Here is a 19,575-nt window from a genome sequence, read left to right as displayed (position 1 = left end):
CTGGATCTCTTCATGGAACAAACACTGTAGAATGGTCATACTTTGTCCAATCTTCTTCAAATTTGAGGCAGTTGTTCACTGATAGTGTAGTTACAGCCCTATACTGTCCTTTACCTGTACAGATACAGCCACCGGCAGTTATTTATACTGAAAGATACTTTTTTATTTTATGCGGACAAAAATCTTAAATTTTTACTGACTCCAAATGCCCACTGCTCTGTTTCTGTATGACCTACAGGTTGTCTGACACTTTTGATGCATATAGTCAGAGTGGGCCCCGGGACACTTTGTACTTGAAAAGTTGGGCCCCCAGGTCAAAAAGGTTAAGAACCCCTGCACTAGATGGTGCTGAGTTATTTTCTGGTGAGGTCACCAAAGGTCCTGGGTCAGCGTGATTGGTAGGAAGTTGGTCAAAACAAAGATAGAGACATCTGGCCTCACAACGGGGTTAAATCTGCCAACAGTAGCCGGCTCATGGGGAGAGTGCAGCGCATAACTGCCTCTCTGCCCTCGACGTCCACGCATCACAAGTTATATAACTCTAATATACTACTTATATAAGTTATAGTTCATATGCTGAGTCCACACGTTTGCATTTAGTTAAGTTGGACGATGTAGTAATACAAACAGTTCAGTTGGTCAGGTTCATGCAATATTTATGACATTGTTGGTCAGTCTGTCTGCTTGACAATCCTATTCTGCTGCAATAAAAATGATTGAAGTGAGATGAACAGACTGAAAACTTTATCTTCTTAGATAAAACATGTTGACACAGTTTTCCTTTGGGGACATCATTTGAAGTTGAAAAAAGTAATAAATCGCAATATATGTTCTCGCAATACTCAGAATATCGCAGCATCGTGAAAGTATCGTGATATATCGCAGTATCGTGATAATATCGTATCGTGACCCAAGTATCGCGAGATCTCTGGCGATTCCCACCCCTACTGCACATACAACAATACGCCCTGGTTTAGCTTCAGCAGGCCGAGGAGGAGTCCTACAGCAGTGGGGACAGAACCCTGTACAACCAGGTCGGGAACACACGAACAAAGGAGATCAGAGCAGCAAAGAGCAGCCACTATAAAATGCAGGGCATCACCCGCAACAGGAGACCATGAATGTGTTTTACTGCAGGTTTGAGAAGCCAACATTTACATACTTCACACGCTCTGATTGCAACATCGAACAGGTACTGAATTTCAACTGTTGTCAGGACTTTAAACTTTCATAGTTTAAGTTTAATACGTCTCAAATTACCTCCACTGAAGTTTGTAAAAAAATCGGATTTATCGAATTGACTCACCCGCATTATATGTCGAGGAGCTTTCTGATGTTGACTTTTAGGATATTATAAGTGAGGTTTGATACACTTTCTATATTCACACTGAAATAAAACAACAGCTGCATTCATCTTAGGTTGGCTTAAACTCGACTATGTACCTGGACATAATTCACAGCATTATCAAGGTGTTGCCATGGTCATATTTCTCAATTATATATGAAAGTGTTAACCTGGGGTCTTATGGATGTTCTCTCTCTCCAGGGACTGGCTATTCTATCATGATCATCCAGCTTTATTCCAGGTTCTACAGTATTATCCTGGCCTGGGCCCTCCTCTACCTCATCTATTGTTTCAGAGACCCTCTGCCATGGGCCACATGCAACCATCCCTGGAACACAGGTCAGTATGGGAAGAGGGCGGTTGGATGTACAGCATGTACAACAAATCCCTTTGATAGATCTCACTCACAAGTGTTTTTAATTAACATATGCTATTATTCCCCGAGAGCCCAATTCAGTCACAGGCACCTTTACCTTAATCTGACAGCAATTTAACATGCTGGTCTCATGTGTAAGCACCCTGGTCACTGTAATGTTAAAGTCCTGACGGCAATCTTACTAGGTCTGACTTGAAACATTACTGTCATAAGTTCAACACATTGAAAGTATGAAAGTGAGAGTCTTGTGCCTCCTATCAGATCATTGTCATGAATGTAATATCTCAATCTTCAGCTGTTATGCACAAAGAAAATAACATCAGTTTAATAATCTATGACAGTGTGAAATGGTCATTTAAAAGATGAAGTGAATTGTTTCAACTTTGATGAACATAAGTCATTTGATAGTGCTGACCTTTGAGGGAACAGACTGTCAGAAGCTACTGTGTTGAATCATTCACTGTGAATGAACCTCCTCTGTCAGAGTGAACTGTTCCATAAGAGAGACATGGTTTGCAGACAGTTATGAGACAGGAGTCGATGCTATAAATAAGCTTATCGTCAAGTTAACGACTAAGACATTTGACTGTTCGCAAGCTCAGCTTCTCCACATTAGTCGACTTGCTAGCAATGTGAACACGGGCATGTTGAGTAGGCCTACCCCAAGGTTTTAAGTTGTAAATGAATAGATTTGGTCACCAGTATTTAGAAACTGCCAAATACTAACTTGCAAATGTGGCAACATGTATTATTGTAGCTTGGAGGCGGTGCTATGTTAAGCTGGGCCCATAGGGTGTCACATAAAGAGGAAAATCAGAACGGCTTTTAGGTACATTTCCTGATAGATGGAGCAAGAGGGTGGGGTGGTCTTCTTTCATACCTAATGGGTCTCTAAACATGCAGGGGACATGTCGAAATGCTATGAAAAAGTGAATTTTGCTATATAAAAACATATTACTTAAGTGTTACTCCCCAAAATGTATTATCTGCATCATTGAGGCTTTTCTTAAAACCTGCATTCTTTCTTGCCTGTTGGCACATTGCTGTTTCATTACAAACAATTACAACCAAATGATATGTCACATTATGATGACTATTTGAGTAACTGTGTGGTATGGAGATTAACACGTAATAGTCTTCCTATCAACAGACAATTGTGTGGACCTCACCTCCGCAAACTGGACTGCAATACACAGTGGAAACCTGACAGCAAACCGGACATCTGGAAATCCTCCCAAGTCTTCAGTCTCTTTGTTCTGGGAGTGAGTCAGTGTTGTCCCATCAAGCTCATAATACATGACACAGGGTAGCAGCAGTTCAATCAGGAGAGACTTGTTTTATAATTTAACAATGATTTATTATACAAGCTTCAAATATGAAAAGTGCAAAGTCTTTGGCGATTGGACTCCATCCTGAAGTACTATCACCGAGGGTAGGGATACCGAGGTCCAACAGGCCTAATCCCCCTGGAGTCCAGACACTGGTGGTGGTGGTGAAAGGAATTGTTGCAATCTGATGATGAATCAGGAGCCTGACTGTGATGCTGACTGGCGGTGACTGGGGTGGAGGCGGGTTGCATCTGCTTAACGCTGAAATGACAACTGACAGCAGCAGAGAGGAGAACACTTTAAAGTTTGACAGCATCGATCTGATTGGCTTAAGGAAACTGTGTGCCGAATCTGGTTGGTTGCTTAACAGTGCACACCCCAATCAGCTGATCGAGTAATTAGAAGGAGAGGAGAGACAGAGATCACAAGTGAATGTCTTCCTGACTGAACTTGCGCGTGAGCTACATTTAAACAAGATAATTCTTCATGTGTACAGCCCAGTGGTGGGCCGTGCATTTTATACCTGGGCCTTCAGTGCTGTCTTGCAGCTGAAACACCTAATAACCTCCTTATGACGCCACATCTACGGTTATTTGTTTCTAGGGGTGTAACAATACACGTTCGTATTAACCCATTCGGTATGAGGCTTACGAACCGAACAGTACGTTTGAATAATACTAGTGCATTTGGAAAATGCAGAAGCTTAAATTGTGGGAAATATAATGTTTTCGGTGGACTGCGCTCACGTAGGAGACAACGGTCTGTGACCTCTGAACCCGGAACGAAACAACAAAAGACAGCTCAGGCGCAGCACTTCTGAGAGGCTACGCTAAACTAGCTTAACAAACAATAACTCCGCGCATGACGGTATGCTTCGCAATTAACGGACAATGCATATAGTCCAAATCTATATAATTAACACAATGACAACAACAAACTCACGAGAACCAGTCACATATATTTATATGACAACAAAGCAACAAATCAATCCAGCAGACCTGCAGCAACACATATTCTGCTACACACTGGAGGGCCATTCAGATGTTAGATATAAAAACACAAACACAGTTGACTTACCAAATGCTGTTGACTTAAAGACAAACTCCATCCTCCTTTCTTTGTTGACAAAGAGTTTAATCCGGTTAAATCCCAACTCACAAATCCGTTTCTCATCCTTCAGCCATTGAGTGTTAAAAAACAAAGCAGGTAAAAAAATAAATAATCTACACCAAGCAAAATGCAAAAATTGTCATGTCTTCCAGATCTTTCAGCTTGAACTCTTACTACTCCGACTAAGCCTCTGCTTAAATTTCGTTTTCCAATAATCACATGCTCCCCCACTGACCAATCACAGCACTCGCTGCACCTCACTGCAGAGCTGCTCCTGGAAACTGAGCTGCCCGTAATGCTGACGTACTTGTAGGCCAGCTAGCAGGCTCTGACACGTCAAAGGATACGCCCAACATGTCAAACTAAAGATCTGATTGGTTGAACACTATGACAATCAACAATATCGTCCCCATTCACTTAAAGTGCACATGGATTCACTTGAGAGTCTGCAGGCCTCGGGCCTCTGTTCTTACCTAGAGACACAGAGGTGAGATCTGATTGGATAAAAGCTCTACTTAAAACAAGCTGCACTGGAAGCATAGCAACTGAGGAAGACAGGAGCTGTGCAATGAGAACATAAGATAATGGGAAAAATATTTTTATAAATTATAATACATGTAGTGTATTTAAGAAGAATTATTAAATTATAAAATAGGTATACTTTGTGATTCTGTTTCGGCCAGCAAAGAAGGCCTTGCTGGCCCTGACTGCCCACCACTGGTCCAGCCATCATTGACTGTTTGTATGTATCTCCATGCAGGAAAGGAGTGCTGTCCATGTCTGGGGGAATCGAGGAGGTTGGTGCAGTACAGTGGGAGTTGCTGCTGTGTCTACTGGCCTGCTGGGTGGCCTGCTACTTCTGTGTCTGGAAAGGAGTCCGTTCCACAGGAAAGGTAAATGGTAACAATGGTGTGAGGATTCAAGTGCCAAAACTGTCTTCTATAAAATAACTAGAAAATGCATTTCCTGCTGAAAATGCGTTGGAATGCTGAAAGCTGAAATGAATCTCAAACACATTGCTGAAAATAGATATCCAATTTTAAAAAAATTGCAAAAAGCTGAATAATTCAAAAAGTTGAAAGATTACAAATATGAAGTTATGTCACCCCTCTCCTGAAAGAGCTGAACATTTTGATATTCGAACGGTTTCTGTAGCTTAAAAGAATTCCAGCAGTAGTGATATTTCTTGTAGTAGTAGTAGAAGTATTATTCGCAGTATAAGTATGAGTAGCATTTGAATAAGTACTAGTTGTAGCAGTAGTGATATTTGTAGTAGTAGTAGAAGTTGTCGTCGAAGTATTTGTAATTAGAAGAAGTAGTAGAAGTAGTAGTATCAGCAGTTGTACTAATAGCTGTAGTAGTATTAGTACTGGTTATTAGTACTGGTAGTAGCAGGAATAGCAGTATTAGCAGTTGTGGTATCAGTAATAATAGTAGTGGTAGTGGTAGTAATAGCAGTAGTGGTAGTAATAATATTTATGGTAGCAGTAATAGCAGTAGCAGTAGTAGTAATAGTAGCAACAGCAAAAGTTGTAGTAGTAGTGGTAATACTAGAAATATTAGCAGGAGTAGTAGTTGTCACAGTATTAGTAAGAGCATTCATTATTTCAACAAAAAAGCCAAATTTTGAGCGAAACGTTTAAATACAGTTAATCCATGAGGCTTTTATTTTGAAAGGGTGGGACTGGGTGGGGGAGGGAGGGGGAGAGGAGACATAATCATCATGTTTGACACATAAACAGAGGTTATTAAATGACAGGCTTCATCACAAGCAGTTCAGCTAGAATTCACTCTCTGGGGCTTTTATTTTGAAATGGGGTGTGGGGGAGAAGGGGAGAGGAGACAGAATCATAATGTTAGATAAACACAAACCGGTTATTAAATGACAGGCTCATCACAAGCATTTCAGTTAGGATTCATTCTGTGGGGCTTTTATTTTAAAATGGCATGTGTGTGTGTGGGGGGGTGGTGGAGGGGGGAAAGACTTCTAAAGATCCCTCAGACCTGAATGACTGTATAAGATACACGGAGAGAGAGGGAGAGGAGTGTATGTGCGAGTGTGTCTGTGAGTCTGTGTGTTTATCAACATCACTAATTGGCTCAATCGCAAACACCTGTGTGCCTGAAGCCATTTCATGGAGATAAAACAGGGACACACCTCTCAAACAAATCATCAAAACTCCCATAACCATAGCTCCTATTGCTCCGATATTAATAATTGAGGGGAAGAATGAGTTGAAGAACAGATTCTGTAAAAATTGTGTCTGTAATGTAAAAAATGTGGCTTAACTGGCGATCTAGAAATGGGGTACCGTGTTCTGTTAACATTGGTCTCTATGGAGCAGAAAGTTGGTTTTCCTCTCAATTAACGGCTTCCGTGTCAAATGTGGAAATCTGTTGGATTCCACAGTAATTTTTCTACGACAAGGACAATATTAGCTACTTCTACATCCATAAATTATGCATGAAGAGTGAAGATTGTGGACACAGTGGCAAAATACAAATGTTTTTTTCACAAGAATCTTAAGCTGCTCTTCACTCTAGCACTCTAAGCTGCGCAATACACACCCATTATAAAGTCAGAAAAGGGCTGAAAAATCATAAAAGTTAAATTGCTGCAGTTCAAAAAGTTAAAAAGATATCAAAAAGCTGAATCGTGTTGGCAATAGTTGAGGGTTTTCTGAACATTTGAAAGTTGAAATGGTGGCTGTAGCTGAAATTATGAGGAAGTTGAAGGATTTGAAAGTTGAAGAAGTTTAAGAGGATTTGTAAATATTCTCCATAGAGATCCCATTCAAAAAGAAGTTGCTAAAAGCTTAATAATTCAAAAGGTTTAAAGGTTAGAAATAGAAAAAGTCATAGCAGACATGAGCTGAAGGAGCTGAACATTTTGATAGTTGAACGGTTTCTGTAGCTTAAAAAATGAAGAAGAAGAAGAAGAAGAAGAAGCATTGCGACGAAATGGGGGACGGAAGAAATAGTGGAACTAGAAAATGCATTTCCTGCTGAAAATGCGTTGGAATGCTGAAAGCTGAAATGAATCTCAAAAACATTGCTGAAAATAGATATCCAATTTTTAAAAAATTGCAAAAAGCTGAATAATTCAAAAAGTTGAAAGATTACAAATATGAAGTCATATCACCCCTCTCCTGAAAGAGCTGAACATTTTGATATTCGAACGGTTTCTGTAGCTTAAAAGAATTCCAGCAGTAGTGATATTTGTTGTAGTAGTCGTAGAAGTATTATTCGCAGTATAAGTATGAGTAGCATTTGAATGAGTACTAGTTGTAGCAGTAGTGATATTTGTAGTAGCAGTAGTAGTAGAAGTTGTCGTCGAAGTATTTGTAATTAGAAGAAGTAGTAGAAGTAGTAGTATCAGCAGTCGTACTAATAGCTGTAGTAGTATTAGTACTGGTTATTCGTACTGGTAGTAGCAGTATTAGCAGTTGTGGTATCAGTAATAACAGTAGTGGTAGTGGTAGTAATAGCAGTAGTGGTAGTAATAATATTTATGGTAGCAGTAATAGCAGTAGCAGTAGTAGTATAGTAGCAACAGCAAAGGTTGTAGTAGTAGTGGTAATACTAGAAATATTAGCAGTAGTAGTAGTTGTCGCAGTATTAGTAAGAGCATTCATTATTTCAACAAAAAAGCCTAATTTTGAGCGAAATGTTTAAATACAGTTAATCCATGAGGCTTTTATTTTGAAAGGGTGGGACTGGGTGGGGGAGTGAGGGGGAGAGGAGACATAATCATCATGTTTGACACACATAAACAGAGGTTATTAAATGACAGGCTCATCACAAGCATTTCAGTTAGGATTCATTCTGTGGGGCTTTTATTTAAAAATGGCGTGTGTGTGTGTGTGTGTGTGCGTGCGTGTGTGTGTGTGTTGGAGGGGGGAAAGACCTCTAAAGATTCCTAAGGAGGATGACTTGAGAAACAGATCTTGTAAAAATTGTGTCTGTAGTGTAAAAAATGGGGCTTTTATTTTGAAATGGGGTGTGGGGTGTGGGGGAGAAGGGGAGAGGAGACAGAATCATAATGTTAGATAAAGACAAACCGGTTATTAAATGACAGGCTCATCACAAGCATTTCAGTTAGGATTCATTCTGTGGGGCTTTTATTTTTTAAATGGCGTGTGTGTGTGGGGGGGGGGGGGTGGAGGAGGGGGGAAAGACCTCTAAAGATCCCTAAGACCTGACTGAGAGAGACACAGAGAGAGAGAGAGGGAGAGGAGTGTATGAGCGTGTGTGTCTGTGAGTCTGTGTGTTTATCAACATCACTAATTGGCTCAATCGCAAACAACTGTGTGCCTGAAGCCATTTGAAAATATTCTCCATAGAGATCCTATTGAAAAAATAAAAAGCTTAATAATTCAAAAAGTTTAAAGGTTAGAAATATAAAAAATCATAGCACCCCTCTGGTGAAAGAGCTGAAGATTTTGATAGTTGAATGGTTTCTGTTAGACAAACACAAACCGGTTATTAAATGACAGGCTCATCACAAGCATTTCAGTTAGGATTCATTCTGTGGGGCTTTTATTTTTAAAATGGCGTGTGTGTGTGTGGGGGGGGGAAAGACCTCTAAAGATCCCTAAGACCTGAATGACTGTATGAGAGACACAGAGAGATAGAGGGAGAGGAGTGTATGTGCGCGTGAGTCTGTGTGTTTATCAACATCACTAATTGGCTCAATCGCAAACACCTGTGTGCCTGAAGCCATTTCATGGAGATAAAACAGGGAAACGCCTCTCAAACAAATCATCAAAACTCCCATAACCGTAGCTCCTATTGCTCCGATATTAATAATTGAGGGGAAGAATGAGTTGAAGAACAGATTCTGTAAAAATTGTGTCTGTAGTGTAAAAAATGTGGCTTAACTGGCGATCTAGAAATGGGGTACCGTGTTCTGTGGAAGATGTTTTTGAAGCAAAATTTAACATTGGTCTCTATTAGTGGTGTCACGGATCGATCCGTGATCCGTTCGGATCACCCCTCGCGGTTCGGATCACCCCTCGCGGTTCGGATCACCCCTCGCGGTTCGGATCACCCCTCGCGGTTCGGATCACTCGTGAACCGCGGATAAATCGAGTATTTCTTTTTTTTTTTTTTACAGTGTAATCATCATAGTGTGTAAAGTTCTACTGTTGCTGTTCCTTTTCAAGTAACAAGTCCCCGAATATCAATGCAGAGTGTCAGTGAACAGCTATAAAGCAATAGTGTGTTCACGTGAACGGAGCAGCTTCGAAGCATTTAACGGTGAAGTCATGGCGAGCGGAGGAACATCAGAAGCCACGGCGTCATTTCAGGCACAAGTTTGGGAACATTTTGTCTTCCCTGTAACGTATGATGACGGATGAGGGTGGTGGACGAAACCGTTACGGTATGTCGGCGTTATTTAAAGAGAGACACACGACAACGGCAAAACATCGGCATGTCAGCGACGGGGGACACTCCGGTGTAGAAAACAAGGGATTTCTAAATCTGGTTAAAATGCTTGAGCCATGCTACTAAGTCCACTCACGCACCCACTTCAGTGTGAAGCTGTTCCAGACTTCTATGAGAAGGAAAAGACTGTGGAGAGACTGCTTTCACCACGGCGGAGTGATTCTTAGTCTGGTGCTGTAGACACGCCCCCTCTGTGAGCATCACACAGACACACACCTGGGGCAGGTGCTGTAGACACGCCCCCTCTGAGAGAGTCACACACACCTGGGGCAGGTGCTGTAGACACGCCCCCTCTGTGACAGTCACACAGACACACACCTGGGGCAGGTGCTGTAGACACGCCCCCTCTGTGAGAGTCACACAGACACACCTGGGGCAGGTGCTGACAGAAGTATCAGAGTGGAAGCTAGACAGGCCCAATAATATTCCAGTCACCACAGAAAGGTCGACCTTCTCCCCAGACAATGGAGATATTCTCATCTTTTTGAAAATAATGTCACAGTAATGTAACATTATTGTGTATTTGAATGGCATAACCTGACAGGAAGTAAACATAGACCCAAGTTGTTGCCGAGCAGTTCAGTTCAGTGTAAACAGTGGAAGCTAGCCCACTGGCTGTTTCTTTCTTTCAATATTGATGAAAGGACGAGGATATCAACATAACTCATGTTGCACTTAAACTTAACAGAATTCTTGAATGTATTGTTTTTATTTATTTATTTCATTTTGTTTCAAATTGGACATATTCAATATTTTTGTTTTCATGTAAGACTACAGCCCAAAGTTCTTTGCTTTAAGTGTTCTTGAAGTTCTTTCATTAATAAATGGAAAGCAAAGTTATATTTGTCTCCTCCCCTTTTCTTTGTTGATCCGAAAAATGATCCGAACCGTGACTCCTGAACCGTGATCCGAACCGTGAGGTTTGTGATCCGTGACACCCCTAGTCTCTATGGAGCAGAAAGTTGGTTTTCCTCTCAATTAACGGCTTAACAGCATTCCAACAATTATACGATCACTAGGAGAATTCAGCATACAGAACTGCAGAGCAGACTATCTAATGGCCTCTGCTAGTTGCTTACAAATAAAGGAATATTATATTTTTGAGTATGGAGCCTAACAGTAAGGTGGATGCAGTTGTATCAGCCTAATGGGCTTCAAAAGGGCCCTCAAGTCCCATCTGTTCGCCAAGGCTTTCGGCCCCTAGTTTACTTGTTCTGTTTTTCTGACTGTTTGTCTAAACTGTTTTTGTCTAAACTGTTACTCTTGTAAAGCGGCCTTGGGTCCCCTGAAAGGTGCTATATAAATTAAAGTTATTATTATTATTATTATTAATGCACACACGACAGGTGTTTAAAGTCCAGATTGTCATCATTTACAGGCCACAATGTTAAATCCAAGATGTTACCTGGCATCGCAATTATGTTTACCTGGTCTGTGTGTCATTGATACAATGCTACGATTGTTTTTTGAGAATAACAAAAGGTGTGGTTCCCAAAAAGATGACACACTTTTAGGCGAGCCAGGAAGTAGGTATCCACTGGATCCCTCCCTGTACAAGAAGACAATGGATTTTTACCAGAAAGTAAAACGCCTAAAACGTTTTTAACAAACTACACCCTTGTTGCATGAGTATACACAAGGAAGCGAACAAGTCGGCGTGATGACATTCTTTTGTTTCATTTAGCTTTTATTTTGAAATGGGGTGTGGGGGAGAAGGGGAGAGGAGACAGAATCATAATGTTAGATAAACACAAAGCGGTTATTAAATGACAGGCTCATCACAAGCATTTCAGTTAGGATTCATTCTGTGGGGCTTTTATTTTTAAAATGGCGTGTGTGTGTGGGGGGGGTGGAGGAGGGGGGAAAGACCTCTAAAGATCACTAAGACCTGACTGAGAGAGACACAGAGAGAGAGAGAGGGAGAGGAGTGTATGTGTGTCTGTGAGTCTGTGTGTTTATCAACATCACTAATTGGCTCAATCGCAAACAACTGTGTGCCTGAAGCCATTTGAAAATATTCTCCATAGAGATCCTATTGAAAAAATAAAAAGCTTAATAATTCAAAAAGTTTAAAGGTTAGAAATATAAAAAGTCATAGCACCCCTCTGGTGAAAGAGCTGAATATTTTGATAGTTGAATGGTTTCTGTTAGACAAACACAAACCGGTTATTAAATGACAGGCTCATCACAAGCATTTCAGTTAGGATTCATTCTGTGGGGCTTTTATTTTTAAAATGGCGTGTGTGTGTGTGGGGGGGGGGAAAGACCTCTAAAGATCCCTAAGACCTGAATGACTGTATGAGAGACACAGAGAGATAGAGGGAGAGGAGTGTATGTGCACGTGTGTCTGTGAGTCTGTGTGTTTATCAACATCACTAATTGGCTCAATCGCAAACACCTGTGTGCCTGAATCCATTTCATGGAGATAAAACAGGGAAACACCTCTCAAACAAATCATCAAAACTCCCATAACCGTAGCTCCTATTGCTCCGATATTAATAATTGAGAGGAAGGATGACTTGAGAAACAGATCTTGTAAAAATGATGTCTGTAGTGTAAAAAATGTGGCTTAACTGGCGATCTAGAAATGGGGTACCGTGTTCTGTGGAAGATGTTTTTGACACTCCGGTGTAGAAAACAAGGGATTTCTAAATCTGGTTAAAATGCTTGAGCCATGCTACGAAGTCCACTCACGCACCCACTTCAGTGTGAAGCTGTTCCAGACTTCTATGAGAAGGAAAAGACTGTGGAGAGACTGCTTTCACCACGGCGGAGTGATTCTTAGTCCGGTGCTGTAGACACGCCCCCTCTGTGAGCATCACACAGACACACACCTGGGGCAGGTGCTGTAGACACGCCCCCTCTGAGAGAGTCACACACACCTGGGGCAGGTGCTGTAGACACGCCCCCTCTGTGACAGTCACACAGACACACACCTGGGGCAGGTGCTGTAGACACGCCCCCTCTGTGAGAGTCACACAGACACACCTGGGGCAGGTGCTGACAGAAGTATCAGAGCGGAAGCTAGACAGGCCCAATAATATTCCAGTCACCACAGAAAGGTCGACCTTCTCCCCAGACAATGGAGATATTCTCATCTTTTTGAAAATGTCACAGTAATATAACATTATTGTGTATTTGAATGGCATAACCTGACAGGAAGTAAACATAGACCCAAGTTGTTGCCGAGCAGTTCAGTTCAGTGTAAACAGTGGAAGCTAGCCCACTGGCTGTTTCTTTCTTTCAATATTGATGAAAGGACGAGGATATCAACATAACTCATGTTGCACTTAAACTTAACAGAATTCTTGAATGTATTGTTTTTATTTATTTATTTCATTTTGTTTCAAATTGGACATATTCAATATTTTTGTTTTCATGTAAGACTACAGCCCAAAGTTCTTTGCTTTAAGTGTTCTTGAAGTTCTTTCATTAATAAATGGAAAGCAAAGTTATATTTGTCTCCTCCCCTTTTCTTTGTTGATCCGAAAAATTATCCGAACCGTGACTCCTGAACCGTGATCCAAACCGTGAGGTTTGTGATCCGTGACACCCCTAGTCTCTATGGAGCAGAAAGTTGGTTTTCCTCTCAATTAACGGCTTAACAGCATTCCAACAATTATACGATCACTAGGAGAATTCAGCATACAGAACTGCAGAGCAGACTATCTAATGGCCTCTGCTAGTTGCTTACAAATAAAGGAATATTATATTTTTGAGTATGGAGCCTAACAGTAAGGTGGATGCAGTTGTATCAGCCTAATGCACACACGACAGGTGTTTAAAGTCCAGATTGTCATCATTTACAGGCCACAATGTTAAATCCAAGATGTTACCTGGCATCGCAATTATGTTTACCTGGTCTGTGTGTCATTGATACAATGCTACGATTGTTTTTTGAGAATAACAAAAGGTGTGGTTCCCAAAAAGATGACACACTTTTAGGCGAGCCAGGAAGTAGGCATCCACTGGATCCCTCCCTGTACAAGAAGACAATGGATTTTTACCAGAAAGTAAAACGCCTAAAACGTTTTTAACAAACTACACCCTTGTTGCATGAGTATACACAAGGAAGCGAACAAGTCGGCGTGATGACATTCTTTTGTTTCATTTAGCTTTCATTTTGAAATGGGGTGTGGGGGAGAAGGGGAGAGGAGACAGAATCATAATGTTAGATAAACACAAAGCGGTTATTAAATGACAGGCTCATCACAAGCATTTCAGTTAGGATTCATTCTGTGGGGCTTTTATTTAAAAATGGTGTGTGTGTGTGGGGGGGGGGGGTGGAGGAGGGGGGAAAGACCTCTAAAGATCCCTAAGACCTGAATGACTGTATGAGAGAGAGAGAGAGGCTCTGATATCTCTGGCAAACTTTCTCATTTGGAGATTGTCCGATGTTTTATCGTTTACAGCTTACATGACTGTTGTCCTGCTCTGCCATGTCTTTCCTCACCTCTCCCTCTTGTGTCGCGGTGTGTGTAAATGTCACTCGAATCAGGAAGCTTATCAGAATCCTCATATCTGATTGGCCGAGCTGCAACACGTAACAGCTGCAACAAATCATGTGTGTGCGGCTTTTATTTAAAAATGGCGTGTGTGTGTGTGTGTGTGTGGAGGAGGGGGGAAAGACCTCTGAAGATCCCTAAGACCTGAATGACGATGAGAGAGAGACACACACAGAGAGAGAGGGAGAGGAGTGTATGTGTGCGTGTGTCTGTGTGTTTATCAACATCACTAATTGGCTCAATCACGAACACCTGTGTGCCTGAAGCCATTTGAAAATATTCTCCATAGAGATCCCATTGAAAAAATAAAAAGCTTAATCATTCAAAAAGTTTAAAGGTTAGAAATATGAAAAGTCATAGCAGACCTCTGGTGAAAGAGCTGAACATTTTAATAGTTGAACGGTTTCTGTAGCTTAAAAAATGAAGGAGAAGAAGAGGTGCGACGGAAGAAATAGAAGAAGTTGAATAAAGAAACAGGATAACAATAGTTGTTGGAATGCTGTTAAGCATTCCAACAACTATAAAAACTAGAAAAAGCATTTCCTGCTGAAAATCCATTGGAATGCTGAAAGCTGAAATTAATTGTGAAGAAATTGCTGAAAATTAAGAAATGGGAGACTATCTGTTTGAAAAATGTTGAAGCTCGAAAGCATTTAAACTGCACTGCTGAAAAACCTTCTTGTTGAAATGTCTAACTATGGTGTCTGTAGCTGAGAGTATGAGGAAGAAGAAGGCTTTGAAAGTTGAAGTATAACAGGATTTGAAGATTTTATCCATAGAGATCCCATTCAAAAGGAAATTGCAAAAAGCTTAATTCAAAAAGTTTAAAGATTACAAATATGAAAAGTCAAAGCACCCCTCTCCTGAAAGAGCTGAACATTTTGATATTTGAACAATTTCTGTAGCTTAAACAAATTTCAGTAGTGATATTTGTAGTAATAGTAGTAGAAGTTGTCTTTGAAGTAGAAGTACTATTAGTAGTAGAAGTATTAGTAGCATTAGAATAAGTAGTAGTCGTAGCAGTAGTGATATTTGTAAGCATAGTAGTAGAAGTCATAGTAGAAGTATCATTAGTAGTAGAAGTATTAGTATTAAGAAGAAGTATTAGTATTTAGAAGAAGTAGGAGTATTTAGAAGAAGTAGTAGCCTAGTATCAGTAGTAGTAGTAATAGTTGTAGTAGTGGTCGTAGTATTTAATATAACAGTAGTAGTAGTAAAAGTAATGGCAGTATTTGAAGTAGCAGTAGTAATAGTACTAGTAGCAGTCGTACTAATAGCTGTCGTAGTATTAGTACTGGTAGTAGCATGAATAGCAGTAGTAGCAGTTGTAGTATAATTAATAGTCATAGTGGTAGTAATAGCAGTAGTGGTAGTGATAATATTGATGGTAGCAGTAATAGCAGTAGTAGCAGTTGTAGTATAAGTAATAGTTGTAGTGGTAGTAATAGCAGTAGTGGTAGGCTCATCACAAGCATTTCAGTTAGGATTCATTCTGTGGGGCTTTTATTTTTAAAATGGCGTGTGTGTGTGGGGGGGGGAGGAGGGGGGAAAGACCTCTAAAGATCCCTAAGAGCTGAATGACTGTATGAGTGTGTACATTTGCATCAGTTTATTACTGTACATCTTGAATTTAAATAAAAAAATCAAGTTCAGACAGTTTGAGGTTGGTATATTTATTGAAGACTTTTTGGACCAAACAACCTTCATAAGATACCATAGCACTGCACGTGCTAATAGGGTTAGGGTTAGCCCAAACCCAACCCTAACCCTAACCATTTGAACTTGTTCGTAGAATAAAACAAGTAACATGATTCAACTAGAAAAATCATTTCCTGCTGAAAATGCGTTGGAATGCTGAAAACTGAAATTAATCGCAAAAACATTGCTGAAAATAAATATACAATTCAAAAACAAATTGCAAAAAGCTTAATAATTCAAAAAGTTTAAATATTACAAATATGAAAAGTCATATCACACCTCTTCCGAAAGAGCTGAACATTTTGATATTTGAACAGTTTCTGTGGCTTAAAAAAATGCATCAGTGGTGATATTTGTAGTAGTAGAAGTTGTCGTAGAAGTATTATTAGTAGATGTATTAGTAGCATTAGAATAACTACTACTCGTAGTAGTAGTGATATTTGCAGTAGTAGTAGAAGTTGTAGTTGTAGTGGAAGACGTAGTATCAGTGGTCATAGTAATAGCTGTAGTATTGATCGTAGTATTTAATATCACAGTAGTAGTAGTAGTAGTAGCAGTAATAGCAGTAATGGCAGTGCATGTGTGTCTGTGAGACTGGATGTTTATCAACATCACTAATTGGCTCAATTGCGAACACCTGTGTGCCTGAAGCCATTTCATGGAGATAAAACAGGGAAACACCTCTCAAACAAATCATCAAAACTCCCATAACCGTACCTCCTATTGCTCCGATATTAATAATTGAGAGGAAGGATGACTTGAGAAACAGATCTTGTAAAAATGATGTCTGTAGTGTAAAAAATGTGGCTGAACTGGCGATCTAGAAATGGGGTACCGTGTTCTGTGGAAGATGTTTTTGAAGCAAAATTTAACATTGGTCTCTATGGAGCAGAAAGTTGGTTTTCCTCTCAATTAACGGCTTCTGTATCAAATGTGGAAATCTGTGGGATTCCACAGTAATTTTTCAACGACAAGGACAATATTAGCGACTCCTACGTCCAGAAAGTATGCATGAAGAGTGAAGATTGTGGACACAGTGGCAAAATACAAATGTTTTTTTCACAAAAATCTTAAGCTGCTCTTCACTCTAGCACTCTAAGCTGCGCAATACACACCCATTATAAAGGATTTGAAAATATTCCCTCTAGAGATCCCATTGAAAATAAAAAGCTTAATAATTCAAAAAGTTTAAAGGTTAGAAATATGAAAAGTCATAGCACCCCCGTTCGAATATCAAAATGTTCTGCTCTTTCAGGAGAGGGGTGATATAACTTCATATTTGTAAACTTTCAACTTTTTGAATTATTAAGCTTTTTGGAATTTCTTTTAAACTGGATATCTATTTTCAGCAATGTTTTTGAGATTCATTTCAGCTTTCAGCATTCCAATGCATTTTCAGCAGGAAATGCATTTTAACAATTGTAGGATTTCTCATTCTCATTGCAGTGCTAATCTTCTAACATGACATAAAAGCAGCAGGACTGTTGAAGTGTGTGACAACAGAAAAGTCATTCTTCAAACATACAGACCTATTTAAACGAAGTAACCATCACAAACAGGAAGATGGGAGCAGTGTTATTTAACCTGATGCAGTAATACTATGTAGCCAGAAATTTTTTAAATAACCACTGAAATTTGCAGGTGGTGTATTTCACGGCTGTGTTCCCGTATTTGACGTTGGCCATACTCTTAATCAGGGGGTTGACATTGCCAGGAGCCTGGGAGGGTGTGGTCTACTACCTGTACCCAGATCCTTCTCGCCTGGGAGACCTTCAGGTGAGACACTGCAGACACATTTTGCAACTTTACAGTTTCTAGATAGTTTGAGTTGAGTATGTTTTTCTTTACTTATGTTGATTTAAGTGTCACACCTAACTGAATTGACCGGACAAAAGAAAGTAGTTCTTTGTCACACTGGCTGTCAGGGGCAGTCGTTCGGCCACTGACATTTGTTCACAATGTAGCTGGCCAGTCAGGATGCGCCTACACCAGGGATTCCCAAAGTGTGGTGCAGCTCGCGCACCCCTCTAGGGGGTGCGCGAGAGAAAAAATTTAATGGCGGTGCAGTCCCGTCTCCTAAAAATTACGTTCCCCCAAAACTAAAATGCATTCTCAATTGTGTTTGACGCATTACAAATACGTTTCTCATCAACGTATCTTTGCCATAGTCTTTATTATTTTTCTGTGATCTGCCTCACCTCTACCCCGCCACCCGCAAGTTATTGACCCGCGGCCTGTTCCGAGGGCTGACAGAGCTAACGATCGGGTGCCTCGAGGCGGGGGCGGCTGGAGAAACTAAGTCCCGGATTTCACCCGTGGGATATTCTGGATGCCTCAGAATGCTTTCTTAGCTGACACGGCTGCTGTTTTGTTTGTTTCAGACATTTCCACACATCCACACATGCTGACATTACTGATGACTGACTGTACATGTTTGTTTCATTTAGTGAAAGGTATCCTTTCACTAAATGTGTTTATTTATTATTTTTACACCTCTGGTCTCCCATTTATGGCGATGGTGACAATCACTTCACGGTGTCTGGTACATCAACCTTTGACGGAAGCCCACATTGTATTAAAATTACTCCCCGCTTGTTTGCTAGTGCTGCTAGAAATGATGGGCTGCCTCTGCTTACACCCTGGACTGTGGGCCTCGTCCGCCATGTTTTTTACGGCTCGGCCCGACCACCAGAGCTGTTTCATTTAGCGTCACCCCCTCTAGTGTGTCGAGGTGCCTTGGCTGCAGCCACTGCAAAGTCTTCACAGGGTGCAGGGTCACACGGACCCATCTTCTCCCTGAATGCCCCCCCAAGATGAGGGCTTCACGGCACACCTGCTTCCACAGTCAGCCATCTGGTCAGAGAGCCGCTACCGCCACTTCTGCGTGACAGGGAGACACCAGAATAGTTTGACAACATTGTTACCTGAGAGTCCAGCTAGCTGCAGGTGCTACAACTTAAATGTGTTCGAAATTTCGCTGACTCCCCAGCCTGACGCCACTGCGGCCTTATCTCAGACTGTATCAGTGGTCCCAATTCGATAGATAGATAGATAGATAGATAGATGTATACGTTATTCATCCCCAGGGGGAATTCACAACACACAAAGGGTTACATCATGCATACTTCCTGCTTTGCAAGAAGACAGGAGATTTCCGACATGTGTTGGATCTTTGCATCCTAAACCAATGCTTTGCCTGCAAGGCTTTCCGCATGGTAGCCACTGCGCTTCAGCAATCCAGGCATTAGGGGCTTCTTTTATCTCAAAGACACATGTGGTGGAACTGCTGGGGCTCCTGCACATGTGGTAGCTGCAGAGGTGCTTTGCCAGTCTATATTTGGATGCTAGGGGGCACAAGCATGGCTTGGTTATTCCCCGGCTCAAAGACAGGAATAAATAATATAAGATTAATATCGTAACCTTCGATACAACAACAGCCCCCTGTGACACACTGTGTTCTGAATACTGATTACACGTTGTTTTCTGCTCATCAGGTGTGGATGGATGCTTGTTCTCAAGTCTTTTTCTCTTATGGTCTTGCATCTGGAACCTTAATCACTCTGGGAAGCTACAACAAATTCAGCAACAACTGTTACAAGTAAGCCATGCGATTCGTAGTCCCACAAATACATTATAGAAGTTGTGTTATTGAACACAGTTCAAGTATTTTCAGTCCTCCCAATATCTTTCGTATCTGTTTTGGTCACATCTTTGGGTCCGGCCACTTCTGAAATAACATCTACACTCCTGAATCCATCCTTCATG

The 19,575-nt window shown here is 40.8% G+C and overlaps 1 protein-coding gene across 1 annotated transcript in view; it reads left to right on the top strand.

The window, feature by feature from the left end:
* The window catches only part of LOC306787170 (sodium- and chloride-dependent GABA transporter 3-like), a gene marked incomplete at both ends in the record, with an annotated part of 33,902 nt that overhangs the window by 9,089 nt on the left and 5,238 nt on the right, over window positions 1-19,575 (top strand). The window contains 5 exons of the mRNA XM_079282244.1: window positions 1,547-1,684; window positions 2,872-2,983; window positions 4,920-5,052; window positions 17,452-17,586; window positions 19,305-19,408. Of these exons, the coding sequence (XP_079138370.1) occupies window positions 1,547-1,684; window positions 2,872-2,983; window positions 4,920-5,052; window positions 17,452-17,586; window positions 19,305-19,408 (622 nt within the window). The remainder of the gene's footprint in view (window positions 1-1,546; window positions 1,685-2,871; window positions 2,984-4,919; window positions 5,053-17,451; window positions 17,587-19,304; window positions 19,409-19,575) is intronic.

The sequence above is a fragment of the Melanostigma gelatinosum genome (genome assembly GCF_949748355.1).
Source record: "Melanostigma gelatinosum genome assembly, chromosome: 13".
In the NCBI taxonomy this organism is placed as follows: domain Eukaryota; kingdom Metazoa; phylum Chordata; class Actinopteri; order Perciformes; family Zoarcidae; genus Melanostigma; species Melanostigma gelatinosum.
The sequence above is the reverse complement of the archived record's forward strand: the minus strand, read 5'-3'. Positions and strand labels throughout refer to the sequence as shown.